The following is a 19,275-nucleotide window of genomic DNA, read 5'->3' as shown; positions in this document are numbered from 1 at the left end:
TGAATAAAAAATAGATTTATATCTCAACATATTCAAGTACATGAATGCACATATATTCATTTGGCACAAGATATAGCACCAACCATTGGAAATGTGATATTATTTTAGCACCAAAAACCACTTTTTGGTGCTATATTATAGCAATAGCTACACTTATTTTTAGCTCACCATTGAACTTGCTCTAAGAAAGGGAAAGGAAAGGGAAAGGAGGAAGGCAAGCCTGGGGCAACCCCAAAAGGGTAAACAAATAATACTGAACACAAGCTGAGCGTTTGCTGGCAGCAAAAACCAAAAACCCGAGAATATGAGCAGAAAAACTGAATGGAGTTTCATCCTTCTAAATAATTGATACACCGACTATTAACAACCAGATCATTTCAAGCACTTCTTTTATCTGCTGAACCTTTCAAGTTAAAATTTAGCCACCTCTTCTTAGCAGACTTATCTTTCCCATCGGAGCTACCATCTTCCCCAGGGCTGTCCGCTTTACCATCTTCAGAAGGTATTTTGCTACTATTTCCATTGCTAACACTGGACGTATCCCCGCTAGTTTGGATGGTCAGCTTACTTACTGTGAATGAAGAATGTACGCTGTCTCGTTGTTTTAACAGCTCGTCAACCTGTATTGCAAATGAACCAATAATCATATCCATTTTGGAGAAATATTACTTGTAAACTCGGGCTACCCAAGTCTGGCATAATTAAAGGAAAACTTTAGGACACGCTCACATATACAGATGCTTATGACAGAACAAGACATTAAGGCAACTTCGCAATTAAATAACCTTATATATGAGCAAAGCATAACAGACAGGCCAACAACTATAATCCGTTAACAGAACAAAGCAAAAGTGGAAGTCAATTCTATATATAGTAGACAGCACAACTTTGCTACAACAAAGATATTTTCAAGATAGTAAGAAGCAACAGCTATCTTTATATGAACTACTTGGAGCATCTCCAACAAGGTTGGCTAAATTGAACCTCTAGAACATTATGTAAAATTTGTTGAACCTGTAAGATATTGTGCTTCGATGGTATTGGCTACAATAGTTGGCTATATTTTAAACATAGTATGTTACTAAAATTTAAATTCGTTATAAATACAATATATCACTTCAATACGGTTCTAAATGAAGTGGAATCTTCTTACAGACTTCTTATAGGCCTGTAGAGGTTTGACAAATATAGCCAACATCAAGGGTGACTTTGGCCCTGTTTGAGAATTTGCGGTTAGCTGTTAGCAGATTGAATTAGATGTTTGACTAGCTGATTGAAGTAGATGTTTTGACTAGCGGATTAATTAATAGTTTCTCGTAAAACTGTTTGGTAAATAGCTGATTGATCAGCTTAATCTGACACAAACCAAAACCTCTAACCCAAAAAGCTCCTCAAAATAGCTTTTTCAAAATTAGCTTTTTGGATCCAAACCTCTATTTCAATCCGCTAACCACCAAACATTAATATTACCGGTTCTAGTGGTCAAACCCTCTAAAACACCTCAAGACTCAAACCTCTAATTTTGTCCAAAACCTCTAACTTCCAACCAGGGCCTATATTTATGAAGGGGGAATGTACCATTGGAGTTGAGTTTTTTTCACATAATCTCTATATTTTTTATTTATAGTATGTACTAATAATCTTTAGCTAAGGGTTTTACGTGGTTGGAGATGCTCTTATTTGCAATTATCCTGTTGCATCTTTATTCTTGTTCAAGTATAAGGGCCAAAAAAGATTACAGCAACTATGGACAGAGACTTACAGTTTGCTTCTCCTGGCTATATCTGTTGGTCACTTCTTGGAAATGTGCTAATGCCTACAATATGTAAATCAGGGATGGATCATCAACAAGCTTATGTCGCAGAACATAAACCACTAGCAGGGAAAAACTATAGGTTGTTACCTTTCTGTACTCGGTCTCAAACTGGCGAAGCTCAGTCCTCTTCCTTAAGATCTGAGCTTCAATATCTTTGAGCTTATCAGTAGTATCCTCATATGATTTTGCGCATAGAGCTTCAATTGTGTAGGAAGCAGTTTTAAAGAAGTTATCTCCTGCATATATATGTTGCATAGTTAATTTAATCTATCACTGTAGGCAGGCTTCTTAGAAGATAGAACCATAAAACAAGAAGGCTGAATTCCAAACCATATACTGCAAACACGTGGGTCCCAGCTTTTAGTTCTGAGACCTCACAAGGTTGTAGCCCTTCCAACCTTTTAAAAAAGGCAGCTTCAGGGTCCTTGGCCATTGCCAACTGCACCACCATATATGAAGCCATAAAGATGATAAGTTGTATGATTCAGGTCTTTCAGAGATTAAAATGGAAAATGGCACTGTAATTAATATACCGCATTAACAGTTGAATCCATCCTGTATACTTGAAAATGTAAGAAGTACATCCCCACAGATGTCACTTTGCCGGCCTTTTCACTATCTTCCTGTATGGACGTAGAATAGAAAATACTGTGGATGGGAGTATAAACTATAAACCAAGGAAAAGGGACATACTCAATGTGACCAAAAATAATTTGTTAGAAGACTCTTGGATTCTACCAAATTTACAAATATTTAAACAACTATAAATATTTGTGACCAAAAAAAAATCTATATATATTAACACTATTATCTCAAAATTTACTAGTGATAAAATTTACAAATATTAGATTGATGTGATATATTTAATCTTTTTGAGAAGTAGATACTATATATAGTTATATACAATCATCAGTACAACTAAGTATTAATAGTTTAATACTTACTAATATACTTTAGCATCCTAACATCACATTACCAGAGCACAAGTAAATAAATAATGTGAGTGTGACACAGTTAAAATGTTGGCAAGTGTTATTAAGGATCTGTGTTCCCAAAATTAATAAAACTTTTCTACAAATTACATTGACATTGATCCACAGTTTAAGTTTCAAGCACCAGTCACACTGATCTTGTAGCACCAAATTCAAAGTTGTCTGGCTAAAGTTTAATGTCAGCATTCAACATCGAGTTACTCATAGAAAGAAGACAAAATATTGCAACTTCAACAAGCTCTATCTGAGATCCAAAACATTGGTACCTAGAAAGCACAGATACTTCACCTGAGTGAAGAACTGCGTATGGTATACTTCGCAGTGCGGGGGTGTGGCGGGGTGCGGCCGAATGCATACGGAATACGCCACATGGCGTATCGGTGACGTCAGAGACGGGGATACGTAAATGGGGGTGCGGGGATAAGTCAGAATGACAATTTTCGTAATTTCCAGCAACTTTTTTTAAAAAAAAACTTTAATTTACACAATTAAAAAAGGTTAATTAGTCGACATAAACAATATAATATATCTGTGTGTGTGTATGAGTGGTATATATATCTGCTCGTGTATTTATATAAGTTGTAGATCTCTGCACTCAGGTATACTTGTAGACACACACACACACACACACACACACACACACACACATAATATTTTTGATATTTGCCGTATCCCCCCACACCCGTATTCCCATATTTTTGATTTTGCCGAATTCCCGTATCTCCGTATCACGCACCCGCACTCATGCTTCCTAGATTGGTACCTTTTTTACACTGAAGGCCTGCAACCATTTGGTTACTCCATACTTAAGCCAGCAGAACAGCATGTTATGATACATCGTCAGGATTGTTTGTTCCTCCACAAAGTATGTTTCTTTTCCTGTCATTGCCCATACAACAATTTTAACATATCTACCTAGTCTGCATTATTCACACTAGTATTTTTGCCCGCTATGCGTGGGCTAAATGGAATATTTCTTCTTTCAAAAAATGTTTGTTTTTTGAGTAATAACCGTTTGTAGGTTGTGGTCTGTTTGATAAATAATAATCTCCTTTTTTATTATACATTGACCCATACATACTATATAACTTAATCTAACTGTACTAAAACAGTTTGGTACAATCTCTAGCTTCAATAAAGCACATTGTCATGTCCTCATAATGTCTCTACTATGTTCTGCAACCAAAAAGTATATAGGCACTCAAATATACTTTTGGCCCCCATGGTAGCTGAGAAGAGGCCCCATATGCCACAAAACACACAAGTAATGCCCAAAATAGCAGAGTTGGGGGAAATGACCCAAAATACCATTTATTAACGCCAGACAATCCAGCATTTCGATTTTTGGAAGAAAACGCTAGATCGTGTTGCGTTTATGGCTTAAAATCACTACAAAACGTAACACTATCTGGCGTTTTAGAAGTAAAACGCTGCATGAAATAGTGTTTAGGGTCTCAAAATGCTAATCGTGTAGCGTTAAGAAGGAAAAGAGGATAAACGTCACACGATCTAGCGTTTTGGATTGCAAAGTGGTAGGTCGGGATCATCTTCTCCGGCAATGGTATTTTGGGCCATTTTCTTCAAATTAGTGGCACCCAGGGCCAACACCCATGGTAGCTCCTGGCTCCCACCCATAATCAAACATAATTTTGATGGGACTTAGTAAGGTACGTATAACGTAGAAAAAATTAAATTTTAGGGTTTGAACAGGGGGTAGAAAACCTATCTCTTCAGAGAATAGTTAAAGTCACAAATCAGTCCTCAAATTTATTAAATATATCAATTCATAATAATATATATGTCTTGTGTTTTTTGGTAAACTTTTTTTTTAAGTCGATAAGCCAAATTGAACAGACATTATCCAGAAGAGATACTAGAAGCACTCAATCTATAAATAATTATGCTAAAGTTTGCAAATCAGCACAACAATACAAAATACGCACAAACACTGCTGTACATACAAGTAGCCAAACAATAAGCCTCGATATGATGATCAACAAACTCAGAATATCAGCAAAAATGTCGCAAGCATTTCTTTAAAAAAAAAATTTCAAGAACACTCGAACCTCGAGGTATGTTAAAGGCGGACTAGAAATTATCACATAATAACATTATTTGGCAAAATAGCAACTGTTTATTACATACCTGCAGAGCCAACCCGTAACCTCCAGTGGCATCTTGTTCAAAGTAAAGAAGCTGCAAAAGCACACTCATATAAATGTTCACATGCCAATCAGTCAGTTAGCACCACACACATACATTTATAACACGCCATGATCACTGTATTTTCTTCAGATGCATCGAGTGGGGGAGGGGCTTAAGTAATCTTTTCGAAGAATGATAAAATCATTATGAATGTCATTATACCTTAAATTTGCTTTGTGCAGCAGAAGTGACCCTGACTACAATTCCTGCCTCAGCTTGTTCCTCATTTATAGTAACACCAAAAAAGTGGGCACATTGCTTTTCTACCTGGCCCACAACTTACAATTTTCAGTAGAAAAGAAATCTGAAGAGCAATCTATACAGGCTAAAGCAAATGTATACCTTTCCACTAACTGATGATCCCAGCGGAAGGGGTCTGATTGTAACAGTTCCATTTAATGCTTCTTCAAGAACATTAGCAGAAATGGTGGTTTTAATAGGAACACCCAGCTTGCTGTATATATATGCAGTGACTGGGTAAGGTATTCCCTTTTGAGATAATAATAAACACTGCAAAGTAAGATACCTGAATAATGCAGCAAACATAGTATTGACAGTTCCCAGATTAGATAAATCAATTTCCATATCCACGCCTTCAGCATCGATAGCCTTTTTTAAAAAATTGAGAAGTCATAGATGAGTAAAATAATAACATTGTTGGTACAATGTAATTTAGAAACCACAATAGAATATTAACACACCACCATTATACAGAAGGAGGAACCTTAAATACCTAAACACAGAATTATCTATACATGAACAAATCATTTTGTGCCATGAGAAAGTTATATGTTGGCAAGTCCTAAGACACAGAATTTTTATATATGAAAAAAAATTATTTTGTGCCATGAGAAAGTTATATATTGTTAAGTAACCAAATCATTCAAAGTTTAAGGTCTTAAGAGGGAGGCCATACCAGGATAATATATTATTCAATACTTCCCCTCAATCAAAAATCAAAATACCATGTTAAGTAATCAACTCATCTAAAACCTTAAACAATGCAATACAGGGATATCAATTAATTTTAAAGGGAGGCCTAACAGGATCATATATACTTCAACAATTAACATATATACAATGCAATACAGGAAGATCAATTAATATTAGAACACAATGCTCGTCTATTAGTAATGTATGATAGGAAGATCTTTCTAAATATTGTTGCTAAAAAAGATGCAGTATAATTTCCAGTTCACACCTATTTCCGAAATACATATAACAGACCAAAGGTACAAGCAAGAACCGTGAATAATATTAGTCTAAATAGAACAAGAACACCACTTCCAGTGTAACTCTTTATCCCATTAGAAACATTAAACTTTCGTAAAGCAGACAACAGGTATAAAAGTATATTGAATAAGCACTTCACATAACCACGTGATAACGTGAGGAAATTCCTATAATGATATAGAAATATGAAGACACGCAAAGGCATTTGTGTTCCTACTTAAGCGTCTAAAGCAACCAAAACCTAGACAGATGTGGTTAAAGAAGTAAAAATATCTTATTTATATGACACTGAAGATAAATATGAATATAGAATGAGAGTGAGAGTGAGAGTAAGAGTAAGAAAACAAAGTGCTTAGAAGTATGCAACTGCCATTCATATGATGACCCACCAAGAAAATAGATAAAAATGATCTGCTTTTGGTTCTAATTTGGCATCCTAAAGCTATCCCGAGTTTATACCTCTATAGACCTCCAACATCTTTTTTCTTTATTTAGTCAAAAGAAAATGAAGATTTGGAGCTTACGAGTAGTGATTGTGAGGCAACTGAGTCTCGATGACAACATTTCATTCCATTTTATTCGTGTCATTTGTTTTGCATAGCACTGAGTTTAGAATTAATGATTGATTATGTAGTGTTGGATTCAACATGTTAACTTGAAGTACAAATTTGTTGCGTCGTCCCATGTTTAAGTATTACTCATTATATTTTATATATACTGTAATCATACATGTAAAAGCATATTTGTTATGCGACTAGAGGAGAACTAGTCAAGGACTCCAATATACACCGACTCACCTCGAGACTGTTGTGTTGAGAAAATTACAATTATTGCAACCTTATAAATAGTAATACTGCTCTTATAAAAAGGGATGGACTCTTAAATGTGATCGTTAAGAATTCAACTAGAGGATATGGTTCCAGTAAAGATGTGGTAAAGGAACTCCTAAACATTTGGCAAACTCAGACGTCTCCTTTTGGTGTACTTTCTTAAAATGAATCAGATTTCTTTTTCAATTACAGATTTGAAATCTTTGATTATATACCAAATGTTAAATGTGCTTTATATGATTTTTAATTGGTCAAACTCAAAACAAGCAAAACATATTTAATCTATTCTGAATCACCAAGCATCAATCAACAGTTCTGGTTATGAGTCATATATAAAACAACCACTAATTTGGTATTAAGGGGAATTAAGGATATCATGCACAAATGAAAGAAAATAGAAACTTAAATTACTTGTGTATACCGTTATAAGCTGCTCTGTATAGTTTACTTGTAGGTACATATTAAGCATTTACATTTGGTCTCATATATAGAGCATGTTATAGTCTTATATATGCTCTTGTGATCTTCATTTATCTTGTACGCCATGTGATTGTCATCCTCTTGCGAAAATATCACGTTTCTAGTAAGAAAACTGCCTATAACAACTTAACTCTAGAAATCATTTTACTAATCTACAACCTAAAAAAACCTTTTTCACCTCCCACTAGTAAGAAAACTGCCTATAACAACTTAACTCTAGAAATCATTTTACTAATCTACAACCTAAAAAAAACTTTTTCACCTCCCATGACAGTCTATATGTTGTCTTATTACAACAATCCATCATATTCTTCTGCCACAAACTTGTTGTGGTAGGTTAAAGTTAAATCATGGATGAGCATATAATGAAAAACATTGATAATGCATAGGAAAAAAAATAGAATTAGTAGGACCAAGTTCTTCTAAGCTCGAATTAATTTGCAAACGGGGTTACTCTTTAAAGAGAACTACCTCAAATCCAGCATTGTCATATTGCCTTCTTTTTTCAGGATCAGATAAAATACTATAAGAATAGGCAACCTCCTTAAAAAGTTCAGAAGCTTCAGGATTATTGACATTCTTGTCAGGATGATACCTATACAACAACAACAAAAAAGAAACCTCATTACTAGCATGTCCTAGGCGTTATCAGATTTTCTTAAAAAAATTTCAATATCTTCAACAGTTGCTACAAATTTCATAGGAAAATTTCGGAGCAATGGCCAAATTCACTAAAGGATTATTATTACTAGCAATGAAACAACATTTAAACTATGTGGATATTAAGTCCGCCAAAATCGCTTCCAAATTTTAATATCCGCGGTTAATTTTCAGACCAGCAATCAATGCCCGCGATTTTAATCTACCCATTTTATACACAAAACCAATAAAGCAACAATTGTCATCGAATTAAAGTTCTTCACTTCTTTCTATTCTAGCAGCACAAAATCCTACAGTTATTCTCATAATATAATCTGATATGACCAAGATTCACCTGCACAACCAATAAATTAATAGTTATTATCGAATTGAAATCCTTTGATTCATTCAATTCTAGCAAACACAACAATAACTTCTCGAAAAATAATCTTTAATCAAATCAACCCATTGCACATGCCAGTATAATCAATAAATGAAAATTCTTTATAAAATGAAGTCCACATACTCAACTAATCACCAACACAAAATCTTAAAATTCCACACAAAGATACAACAAAAAATAAAGCCCAAAACTTTACAAATATAACAGATGATAGTTGAGTTTAAAAATTAAAAAAAAATAAAGAAAAGAAAAAAGATTACTTCAAAGCAAGCTTTCTATAAGCAGTTTTGATGTCTTGATCAGAAGCTTGTTTGGACAAGTTCAAAACCTCGTACGGGTCACGCCGCGGCACCGGCCCTGAGGGCCCCACAGTCTTTGTGCTTCCCATGAATCTCTTGCTTCTCTGTGTGTATATTCAGGGATCAGGGGATTAATTTCACGAAGGTTGAGCTATTCAACAAAAGAATTTATAGTATAAGAAGCCTAATCTAATTAATTTTATTTGAAAAAATAAATGAATTTGAGTTGTATCAGAGAGCTTGAAGATGTATTCAAACTTTTCAGAGTGGACAAAAGGAAATCTATGTGTACTTGAGCGCACAACTTGGCCTCCGTTTCACATATTCTATTAACAGAAATAGAGAATATATACTATTATTTTATGTATTTGTTTATTTTGCAGTGTTGAGTAAAATTTAAATTTAAATTTGGAATTTTATTTAGAGTTGGTACGTTAAAAATATTGAACTGTGCCAATTTTTTTTTTCACATATTTGTTTAAAAAGATATTGCTGCGGTACAAAGCATTTCTTATAGGTTTTTTTTATAAATAATCAAATTTTAAAAAAAACTGTAACTTTTTAAAAGAATTGCAAAAATACTATAATCCTGAAAATATTTCAAAAATACGGTGGTTACTTCTGCAATCACTAGCAACCTTATGCAACCAGAAATGAAATTTTAGGAAAATAAATTGCAAATTACATTTATTTATACAATAAATTGCAAACAAAGGTAGAAAAACATTCCTACGGAAACGATTTCAATATCAACATTGCAACATATAAAGCAACAAAAACAACAAACTAGAAATCAAACTCAAAAGCAACTTTTATAATCCTCTTTCTCATTTATATTGTACATAAAACACTTGCGCAAACACTGACAAATAGATGCCTTATTTATTGAGTCAATTCGCTAATTGAATCACCCACACACTGTCACATCCTGCCCCAATTTGAACCAGCGGTGGTGGTGGAGTCCACGATGATGGTGCCGCGCACAAACGTTCTCAGCCATCAGATGACTTAAAGGCTCCGTATAGCGGCAATCTCAGTCCACCGGCATATCATCCAAGATCACTCTTCTATTTTGGAAAGAGTGAGCAACCCTTGAGAGCTGAAGAAGATGAGGAGGCTATAAAATATCATCCAAGATCACTCTTCTATTTTGGAAAGAGTGAGCAACCCTTGAGAGCTGAAGAAGATGAGGAGGCTATAAAGAGGTGGTTAGAGACAGAGAGATAAGAATCTAGGGTTTTTGAGAATAGATGTGAGATGTAGGTGGAAAGTGACTACTCCCTCCGTCCCAATCAAAAATGAGTAAAATTAGATGGAAAATAGGTAAAGTGGTGGAACTTATTTATTTTTAATAATAAAATTGAGATAGTGGGCGAAAGTAGTGGGTGTAATAGTATTTTTATTATTATAGAATGAAAATAGTGGAAAAAAGTAGGGGGTGTAATAGTGTTTTATATTGTTTTATATTATAAAAAATTACTATTTTGAGAATGTATACAAATGACGGGACATCCAAAAAAGAAAACTATATGCAAATGAGTGGGACGGAGGGATATCTTTGTGGCAAAGTTGTGCTACACCATTTTCTAGGTCTAGAAGCACGCACTTTAGTTGGAAATCATATAACTTGGCTTCGAAGGTATAAAGAAATGAAAATGTTAATTAGATTAGGAAGTGTATTTGCAAATAAAAATTAAAAGATATATATATATATATATATATATATATATATATATATATATATATATATATATATATATATATATATATAGGGTCGAGTTCCAGAGAGAACTCACATCTCAAGAGACCGAGAAGACCAATTATAGACCGTTGATTAATTGCTAATTAATTAATTCTAAAATACAATCTACAAGGACAAATTAGTAAATAGGCGGGGTGATGATGACAAAGATTTGTATACAGAATTTTTATACGGGCTGTATTTTTATATTTATGGATACTTCTTTTACATGCTGCAATCTCTCATCAATCAAGAATCTTTTTAATTTGGAAAGTTTTTATTAACTAAATCATATGATATATTGTTTTATATCCTCATTCACAGGACAGTTATATGGAGCACCAAGAACAACACTACAGAGAAATGTCCTAACAATCAGAGATGAAGGAAAAAGGCAAAACGCTCAAACTTCTGGAGACCGAGATCCTTGGTACCAGAATCGCCATGAGGAAAGGCCTTTATATGGTCGTAGTTTTTGTGCTGGGATTGATCATCGAGAGCAGAAAGAAAATGCAAAGAAGGTGATGAGGAACGCGATTAGGACATCAGCTTAAGAGGAAAGGTGATTTTGATTCTTTTTATGATGAATTTGACATGAGAGTGGACGGACATTGGTCGGATAAGAGGCGAGGAGAGATGATTGATAGAGACTAGAGGATCTTTTGTGAAGATTTTAATATTTCTTGTAAGGGTGGTTCCTAGACTTACTCAACCAATAGGAGTTGGATGAGAGTAAGTTGAGTTATGAGTTGTTGCAGGCTGTAAAAAGAGTTGGGTACAAGACCTCTTCTCCAATTCAGATGGCAGCTATTCCCCTCGGATTGCAGCAGGGTGATGTAATTGGTGTTGCTGAGACAGGTTCTGGGAAGACGGCTGTTTTTGTGATTCCCATGTTGGCTTATATAGATAGACTACTTCCAATTAGTGAAAAGAATGAGGCCGAGGGTCCATATGATGTTGTGATGGCACCTAATCGAGAACTTGCTCAGCAGATTGAAGAAGAGACTGTATGAAATTTGCTCACTTTTTGAGTATTAGAGTTGTTTCTGTTGTAGGTGGCCAGTCCATTGAAGAGCAAGCGTTCAAGATTAGGCAAGGGTGTGAGGTTGTGATTGGTACTCTAGGGCGTCTTATTGATTGTTTGGAGAGGCGGTATATTGTTTTAAACTAGTGCAACTATGTTGTTCTTGATGGGGCTGATCGAATGATTGGCATGGGTTTTGAACATCAATTTGTAAGAGTTTTGGATGCAATGCCCTCAACTAATTTTAAGCCAAGGAATGATGATGAGGAACTAGATGAGAAAAAGATCTACGCGCACAACATATATGTTTAGTGCTACCATGCCCCCTGTTGTTGAGCGTCTTGCCAAGAAGTACTGCACAGAAATCCTATTGTTGTTACTAATGGGATTCTATTTAGTGTTCACTAGAAACAAAAAAAAAATTCTTGTAATATCAATAAAGTTCTATTTGTAGTATCCCCAAATCTTCTGTATTTATTACTAATATCATTTAAAGTAGAAAATCCCATTCGTTTGTTAACGTTATAGTATATTTTACTGACTAATTTATATCTTTTTTTATAATATTTTACTAACTAATTTATATCTTTTTTATATTACATTACTAACTTATTTCCACAAGATTCTTTAAGGTGTTCCACTAACTTATTTTCACAAGATTCTTTAAGGGAACCATAAATATTTTATATTCAAATATCTTGTTTTATTAAGGTGGTTGAAGATGGCAAGATATGATTAGAAGATTCCTTCGGGTGGGTTAAGAATTAAACATTTTTGTTTGATTTAAATTGAATTCCTACTTTAATAATTTTCAAATACATAATAAAAATCAATAATGTCCCTTTAACATCTGTTGAAAGTAGATAATATATTTTTTTAATATTTAAGATATTGGTGCTAGTAATATTTTTTTTAAAATGTTTCAATAGGTATTCAAATTAATCTTTATTATTATTAAAAATGTGAAAAATTTATCTGGACTTTTAGGGAAGTTGAATAGAGATTTGAAAATTTTGTATTAAAGATGTAACGTTTTATTTTATATGGAGATTCCATAACGTGTTTGTGAAAGTGATAAAAATAATTATATTTTAATATGAAAATAAAAAAATTACAAAAATATCAATAAAATTTTACTTGGAAAATCCGCAAAATCTCTTGTATTTATTATTATTATAATTTAAAGAGGAAAATCTCATTTTTTTCATTACCGTTATAGTATATTTGACCTACTAATTCATATCTTTTTAATTTAAAATTACTAACTTATTTTTACAAAATTTTTTAAGGTGTTTCTTAGATACATGATAATAATTTCACGATCAACTATCTTGTTTTATTAAAATTTAGATGAAAAGGTATAAATATTTTAAATTATTTCAATAAGATTTATATTAATCCATGAGTTCTCGACCAATGTAAAATATCTTATTGAATAATTTATATTTTCAAATTTATTACTCGTTACTGATTTTATTTCTTTAAGATGTTACTTACGCATACAATATATATATGCACATTTGTGTTTTATTTAATTTTAGATGGTAAATTTAAAAAAAAATAAAAAAAATCATTAAGTCTCACGCGTGCCAAGTGTGCGATATCTTTATAAATTATTTTACATACTAATTTAAAATTTTCAGATATTTAACTCAATATGTTATTTTGTAGAGATTCTTTAACATGTTACGTAGCCATATAATAAATACATATGGTTGTGTTTTTTCAAAATTTACTAATAATAATTTATTATTTTGATTAATATAGAGATTCATTAAGGTGTTCTCAAATTTATAATAGAAGTATAAATTATGTAATTAAAATATTGATATGTTTGGTGTTCGACAAATATAGAATCTCTATAAGAACTGTAATAACCCGGATTTTAAAAATATTTTTATTAATATTATAAATGATTTTCTTAAAAAGAAGGGAATAAGATTTAATATTTTATTCCAGTTTAAGGAGTTTTCAAAATTTTATACTAAACCCCGGGTTATTGTGTTATTGATAAATGATTATCAGTTTAAGGAGTTTTCAAAATTTTATACTAAACCCCGGGTTATTGTGTTATTGATAAATGATTATATTTTTAAAACTGATTTTCATATATTGTTTCGAAAATTCTAGATGATTATTATGTGAATATATGTGTGAGGTGAGTAAGTGGTATTGGTGGATTTGTTGGTTAATTAATTATGGTTAATTATGAGTATTATATGATTAATATATGAATTTTTGTGAATTTTATATTATCTGGTTTATTGCGTTAACTGCTCATATGTGTTCGTATTTGAGAGATTTCAATTTCTATATGCTCAGGAGAAAATATAGTTTATTTGGATATTTTCATATCGATTTATGGAATGTTAGATGATTTTATAATCGATTTACGGATTTAATTGCGTATATTTATATTTATTTATTAATTATTTGACTTCCGTAAAACCGTCCACTCGTAACGAGGTAGCAAATTTTCTTTCCGGAAGTTTCAACAAAACTGACCTTTAGCCTAATTTGAATATTCCGGACACTTTTCGTGTTTTGACTTTTTCGATCCGGAGTACGGTTTTTCCCGGAGTCGGTCCGGCGGAGTTTTGCGGGTATTTGAATTGTTGATAATTATCTAGTTTGCCTCGAAATACGTGAAAGCTAGATATTTTGATTATTATATTACTTTTTATCGAAATACGTGCAAATGGGACCCGCAGACTAATCATTGCTTTTAAAAGCCCCGTTTTGATGATTATCTTGAAAACCAGTACCGATTGGACCCCGCTTTATTATATAAAGCCAGTAAATATCGTATTTTCATGTCATAAACGATCCAAAGGGGTACCAATTATTTGTAAATATAAATAGCCCTTTCTACACCTTATTTTCAACCGTAAATCATTTTCACCAGTTTCTCTGCACGAATACCGAGAGAAACCGAAGTATGTTCTTCGTGTTCTTCATAATCAAACGAAGATTTGAAGGCGTTATTGGAATCCGATGGAGGTGTATGAATAGTCAAAACGAAGCTATCGACGTGTAGATTATAGTTTAATCATTCGTTTGTGTGCAGATTCAACAGGTAAATTACTATTAATTGTTGAAAATTCGAGTTATATTGATTTGAAATATGAATTTTTGCAAACGTGATTGTTTGATGATTTTGATGATACCATGTTGTAGTACGTGCTTTTCTCGTCGTTTTGGTATATTATATGTTGAATTTGGGGTTCGGAATCATATAGAAACAGTGGTTTAATTCTTGAGTTGAGTGTTCTTGGTGTTCTTGAGGTTCCTCGCCGGAAAACTCAAGCTCTTCGCCGGAATTTTGATCCGTTAAGTCTGGGAAGTAGTGGAATATATGAATAGAAAGAGGAGAGAAAGGGGAGTATGCTGGTGTGCTTGGTTTGAGCGGAGGTGGCTCGAATCGCCGCCATCGGCGGCGGGAAGTCGCCGACTTCGGCCGGATTTTCCGGCGAATTCGCGCGACTTCTGCCTAATTAAAGATGGGGGATTGATTTATGGGTGTGTGTACTACTTATCTGGAGTAGATGGTGAGTGGAGGACGCCTGGAAACGAATTTCCGGCGAGTTAGTGTGGTGGCCGGCGGCTTATTGCTGTTTGGTCACCGAAGTTTTGAAGATGATGAAGTTTGTGTACTCAGGTTTTGAAACTTATGAAATACCCCCTGTAACTTTGAAAAGTTGCACTTTAAACCCTAGACAAAACTTTCAAAAGTTTACAAAATAAACCTTTTGATTTAATTTTCTAAAATTGTTTTATTTAATTATTTTAAATTCCAAAAATAGTTTTTAATTATTTATTTATTCAAAAAAATAAATCTAAATTAGTTTATTAATTAATTTTAATTAGTAATTAATTATTTTAATTGGTCAATTAATTTAAATATTAATTGATTAATTATTTTAATTAATTATTAATTGATTTTAATTGATTAATTATTTGGATTTAATTATCCTTTTTGATTTAAAAATTTCCGAAAAATAGTTTCGAGCTTTGAAATATTTTTCCAAGTTATTTTCAAGGCTCGATAATTGTTTATGAATGATTTCAAGTCCAATTTCAAGTATTTGGGACTTGATTATTTATTCGAAAAGTGATTCTTTTATCGATTTTAATTCCGAAAAATGTTTAAAAATTCCAGAAAATTCCCGAAAAATCATTTTTAACCCAAGACTTGACTTGACATCAATTGGGATGGGAGACTTAATGTGTAATGTGTTGTCTGCTATCGGTGTAAGGTATTATATGTTGAGAGCGGAGTCAGAAAACGGTTTTGGTCATAACTTTTGATCCGTAAGTCGGAATCAAGTGAAACGAAAGAGAGATGAAAGCTTATAAAGTCTAGTTTGATGTGACATAATAATTGGATTGAGTCGAGAATGTGACCATGTGTTGTTTAAAATGTAGAATGTGAGTATATGTGATCTAATTGCTATAAATTGATGATTACGTGTTAAGTGATATGTGATGAATGATTTATATGACATAGTGTCATGATTTGATTAGTATTGGATAAGGACATATGGATTATAGGAATTGGAATTGGTTGATTGGGTGTTGATTGAGATAGGATAACAGGTGGATAGTCTTATACATAGACGAAACGATGTCGGATTTTCGATAAGGATTGATATGATAATTGATTGGTGATATGTTATGTGGAATATGATTGATTATATGTTAGAGTCAAAGCATGCTTATGTGTTACGTGGTATGTGATATGTTTAAAGGGGTATATAAGTGGATATCGATATACGTGATATGTATATGCGATATATTGTTTAGTGACTATAGCATTATCTTATTCTCGTAAAGGATTTGGACGAGACGTGTACGCTCGAAGACGTCAGAAAGTCGGAATGGTATTGCAAAGCGAATAAGGAATGAGTCGAGTAAGCGAAGTGGTGTGGCGAATAGGGTATAGCCAGAGATGGTTGAGACTATGATATGCATAGATTGTGAAAGTTGAAAGATGAGGTTGAGCTATGAAACTGGAGTCAGATTTAAGGCAAGTATCCTACACCCTGCTTTTGGATATATTGCATATTCTGATCCATTCTTTTCTATATGTGCTGCAAGTATCCTAAACCCTTTCTCTTGGATATATTGCAAATAATCTGATCCATTCCTTTGGTATATGTTTCAAGTATTCATACCTTTCTTTTCAATGTTCGAAAATGCGAGTATTCTGACCCATTCTTTCTAATCTTCAAGTTTCTAAAGAATTTCCGTTTTACAAATTAATTCGAAGTTCAGATTGTCATTGAAGCATGTGTTGCTCAGTGATAGTTAGAGCTTTGAATGAATTGGGATCTTCTTGATTATTCAACCCGCCATTGTCATGCTGGTTTAGCAGGCTAAATTCAGTTGCTTAGCCGATAATGGAGGATACTGAATAGTTGAGGATTTCCTGAACTGTGATTTATGAAATGATGGATCATGATTTATGAATAGATTGTTATCAAAGTTGAATTGGAATTATTCTGTTGTTGATGATATTTATGATGATGTTCTGTTAATTTACATTGGCTTCTTGAATTGAATTAGAGAATTGGATTATTGTTTTTATATAAACCTGTGGACCAGATTCGTGGTCATGTTAGGCCAATGAGTGCCTTGGATCCAGTGATAGAGCATGGCGGGGCCTGCTCGGGGTTAGGTATGACTGATCAGCATCCTAACCTTGGTTTTTAATTAAAATGTGATAGTCCAATTCAATAATTCTCTTGTGAAGGATTGAATTCCTCAGGTTTCTATTGCTGCAAGGTATTGTGATTCTTTTATACAATACCTGAATTTGTGAACTCAAGTTGAATCTTTTTATATCTTGAACTCAAGAATTTCTGTTATATCACTTCAGAACTTTCATTGTTATTATTACTTGCTGAGCATTGTTGCTCACCCTTGCTATTCCTTTCTAACCATTTCAGAAAGGCTTAAAGATGAGATGATTGATTGAGATTGTGAATAAGGCTAATGCTAGACGAGGAGACAGAGTTGAGGATCCAGTGGCCGAGGAATGTTCAGGAAAGTTGATGAGGGTGGTGCAAGCTAGAGCTGTGCTATAGGGATTCAAGTGTAAGTCATAGCTGGAATAGTTGACAGTGATTCTTCTTATCGAAGATGATCTGACTCGGTAAGAAATGTTGTGTAATATTAGTGGTGGATTCTAATTTCAATACTGTAACCTGGATGCGATCCTGTTGTTTTTAGGGGGTTGAAATGTCTCTTTCGAATCATTTATTAAAGTGTAAATATTCTCTTGAAATTCTCCTATTATGGCTGTCAAGTTACAAATTCAGGTTTTGAAATCATTCGATTTATGTTCTCATTCAAATCTTTTATTAAATGTTTTCAAGTTTTAAATTCTCTGATTTTATTATCTTTTGAAAAAAAAATACAGGATTTCAAAAGTGTTTAAAAATGGGTTTTTATGTGGTGACGTCAGAATCCAGACCCCCGGATTCCTGGACCGTCACAAGAACGCTAAGGAGAAATAAAACACCTTAAACAATCTTGTGAAATTAAGTTAATAATTTAATATAAAAAAGTATAAATTAGTAAGTGAAAATATAGTAATAAAATACAAAAGATTTTGCAGATATTACAAGAACTCATTGTTATCATTGTAATTTTTTTAATATTAAAATTTATTTATTCTTATCACCATCATGAACACCTTATGGAATCTCAATATAAATTAAAACATTAAATCATTAATATCAACTTTTTCAATTCTCTATGTGAAATTCTTATCGGGTTCCTAATGAACACCTTAGAGAATCTTGTGAAAAAAGTTATTAGGTGTTTTCTTATCCCTAATAAATACATTAAGATTCTACTAAAGATTTTATTAGGTGTTTGTTAGGTGGTCATATATAATATATTAATTTGTTATGTTACTTTTTCAAATAAAGTACAATTTAATTTAAATTATTTAGTTATACATTAATGAAGATTCTATAATGCATTAAACTTTCTATATAACGACAATCGAAAGAAATTAAATTAGATTAATGAAACAGTTAAGAGAATCCTAATAAAATATTCTTTACTAAAGAGTAATAAACTAATATTAGTAAAACACAATAAAATATTTTAGATACTCATATGTGTTCTGGTGTGTGTTCGGTATTCAGTTTAAAATTGATACTTATAATTTTACAATAAATTATCTATTGTGTTCTCGATATTCTGTCACAATAGAATATGTGATGACTGTTGAAATCATAAAGGAAAGCCGTTACATGTGTTATCTTAACAATGTAATTAATAATCTTTATATGGATACTGCTCATGTATGGAAACTAAAATATCAGAGCGTGAAACATGTAAAACAATCTTTGACACAATCTTTTAAGATAAGGGGAAAAAATTATACTCGAAATCAACTTATTAAGGGAAACAATATGTGATTGCTCTAAAAATAACATCCGTATATGTGTATTTGTAGTTTAAAACTTTCCTCTACTGCCCTTATACGATCTAAAGAGAGTTTATACAGTTTTAATGTACATTAATTCTGACCACATGATTAAAACTGATCTAACGATGGATATGTGGTCTCTCGAGTCTCTCAGTATGCCTCGGTCTCT

The 19,275-nt window shown here is 32.7% G+C and overlaps 1 protein-coding gene, 1 long non-coding RNA gene and 1 pseudogene across 2 annotated transcripts; 2 read left to right on the top strand and 1 right to left on the bottom strand.

Moving 5' to 3' along the window:
• On the bottom strand, positions 1 to 9,215 carry LOC108196803 (chaperone protein dnaJ 15). The gene is made up of 11 exons (XM_017364240.2): positions 8,859 to 9,215; positions 8,028 to 8,151; positions 5,540 to 5,622; positions 5,356 to 5,467; positions 5,176 to 5,280; positions 4,954 to 5,004; positions 2,350 to 2,439; positions 2,147 to 2,255; positions 1,904 to 2,052; positions 1,763 to 1,816; positions 1 to 620 (listed from the first exon to the last, which is right to left on the bottom strand). The coding sequence occupies exons 1-11, from the start codon at positions 8,984 to 8,986 to the stop codon at positions 378 to 380; spliced, it is 1,248 nt and encodes a 415-aa protein (XP_017219729.1). The 5' UTR covers positions 8,987 to 9,215; the 3' UTR covers positions 1 to 377.
• Positions 9,216 to 11,182: 1,967 nt separating this feature from the next.
• Positions 11,183 to 12,066, top strand: LOC135147730 (DEAD-box ATP-dependent RNA helicase 21-like; annotated as a pseudogene).
• Positions 12,067 to 13,801: 1,735 nt separating this feature from the next.
• On the top strand, positions 13,802 to 17,977 carry LOC135147639 (uncharacterized). Its single transcript, XR_010285297.1, has 3 exons — positions 13,802 to 14,738; positions 16,496 to 16,688; positions 17,611 to 17,977. It is a non-coding gene; the product is annotated as an uncharacterized LOC135147639 (long non-coding RNA).
• Positions 17,978 to 19,275: the final 1,298 nt, after the last annotated feature.

Source organism: Daucus carota, chromosome 7, assembly GCF_001625215.2.
Source record: "Daucus carota subsp. sativus chromosome 7, DH1 v3.0, whole genome shotgun sequence".
NCBI lineage: Eukaryota > Viridiplantae > Streptophyta > Magnoliopsida > Apiales > Apiaceae > Daucus > Daucus carota.
The sequence above is the reverse complement of the archived record's forward strand: the minus strand, read 5'-3'. Positions and strand labels throughout refer to the sequence as shown.

What these genes read in the sequence shown, in the direction of transcription:
- LOC108196803 (XM_017364240.2), bottom strand. Translation starts at nt 8,986, where the DNA reads ATGGGAAGCACAAAGACTGTGGGGCCCTCAGGGCCGGTGCCGCGGCGT. An exon ending in ATGACAATGCTGGATTTGAG is followed by an intron (nt 5,623 to 8,027) that starts GTAGTTCTCTTT and finishes TTTTTAAAAAAG; the next exon opens with GCTATCGATGCTGAAGGCGT. An exon ending in GATCATCAGTTAGTGGAAAG is followed by an intron (nt 5,281 to 5,355) that starts GTATACATTTGC and finishes GTTGTGGGCCAG; the next exon opens with GTAGAAAAGCAATGTGCCCA.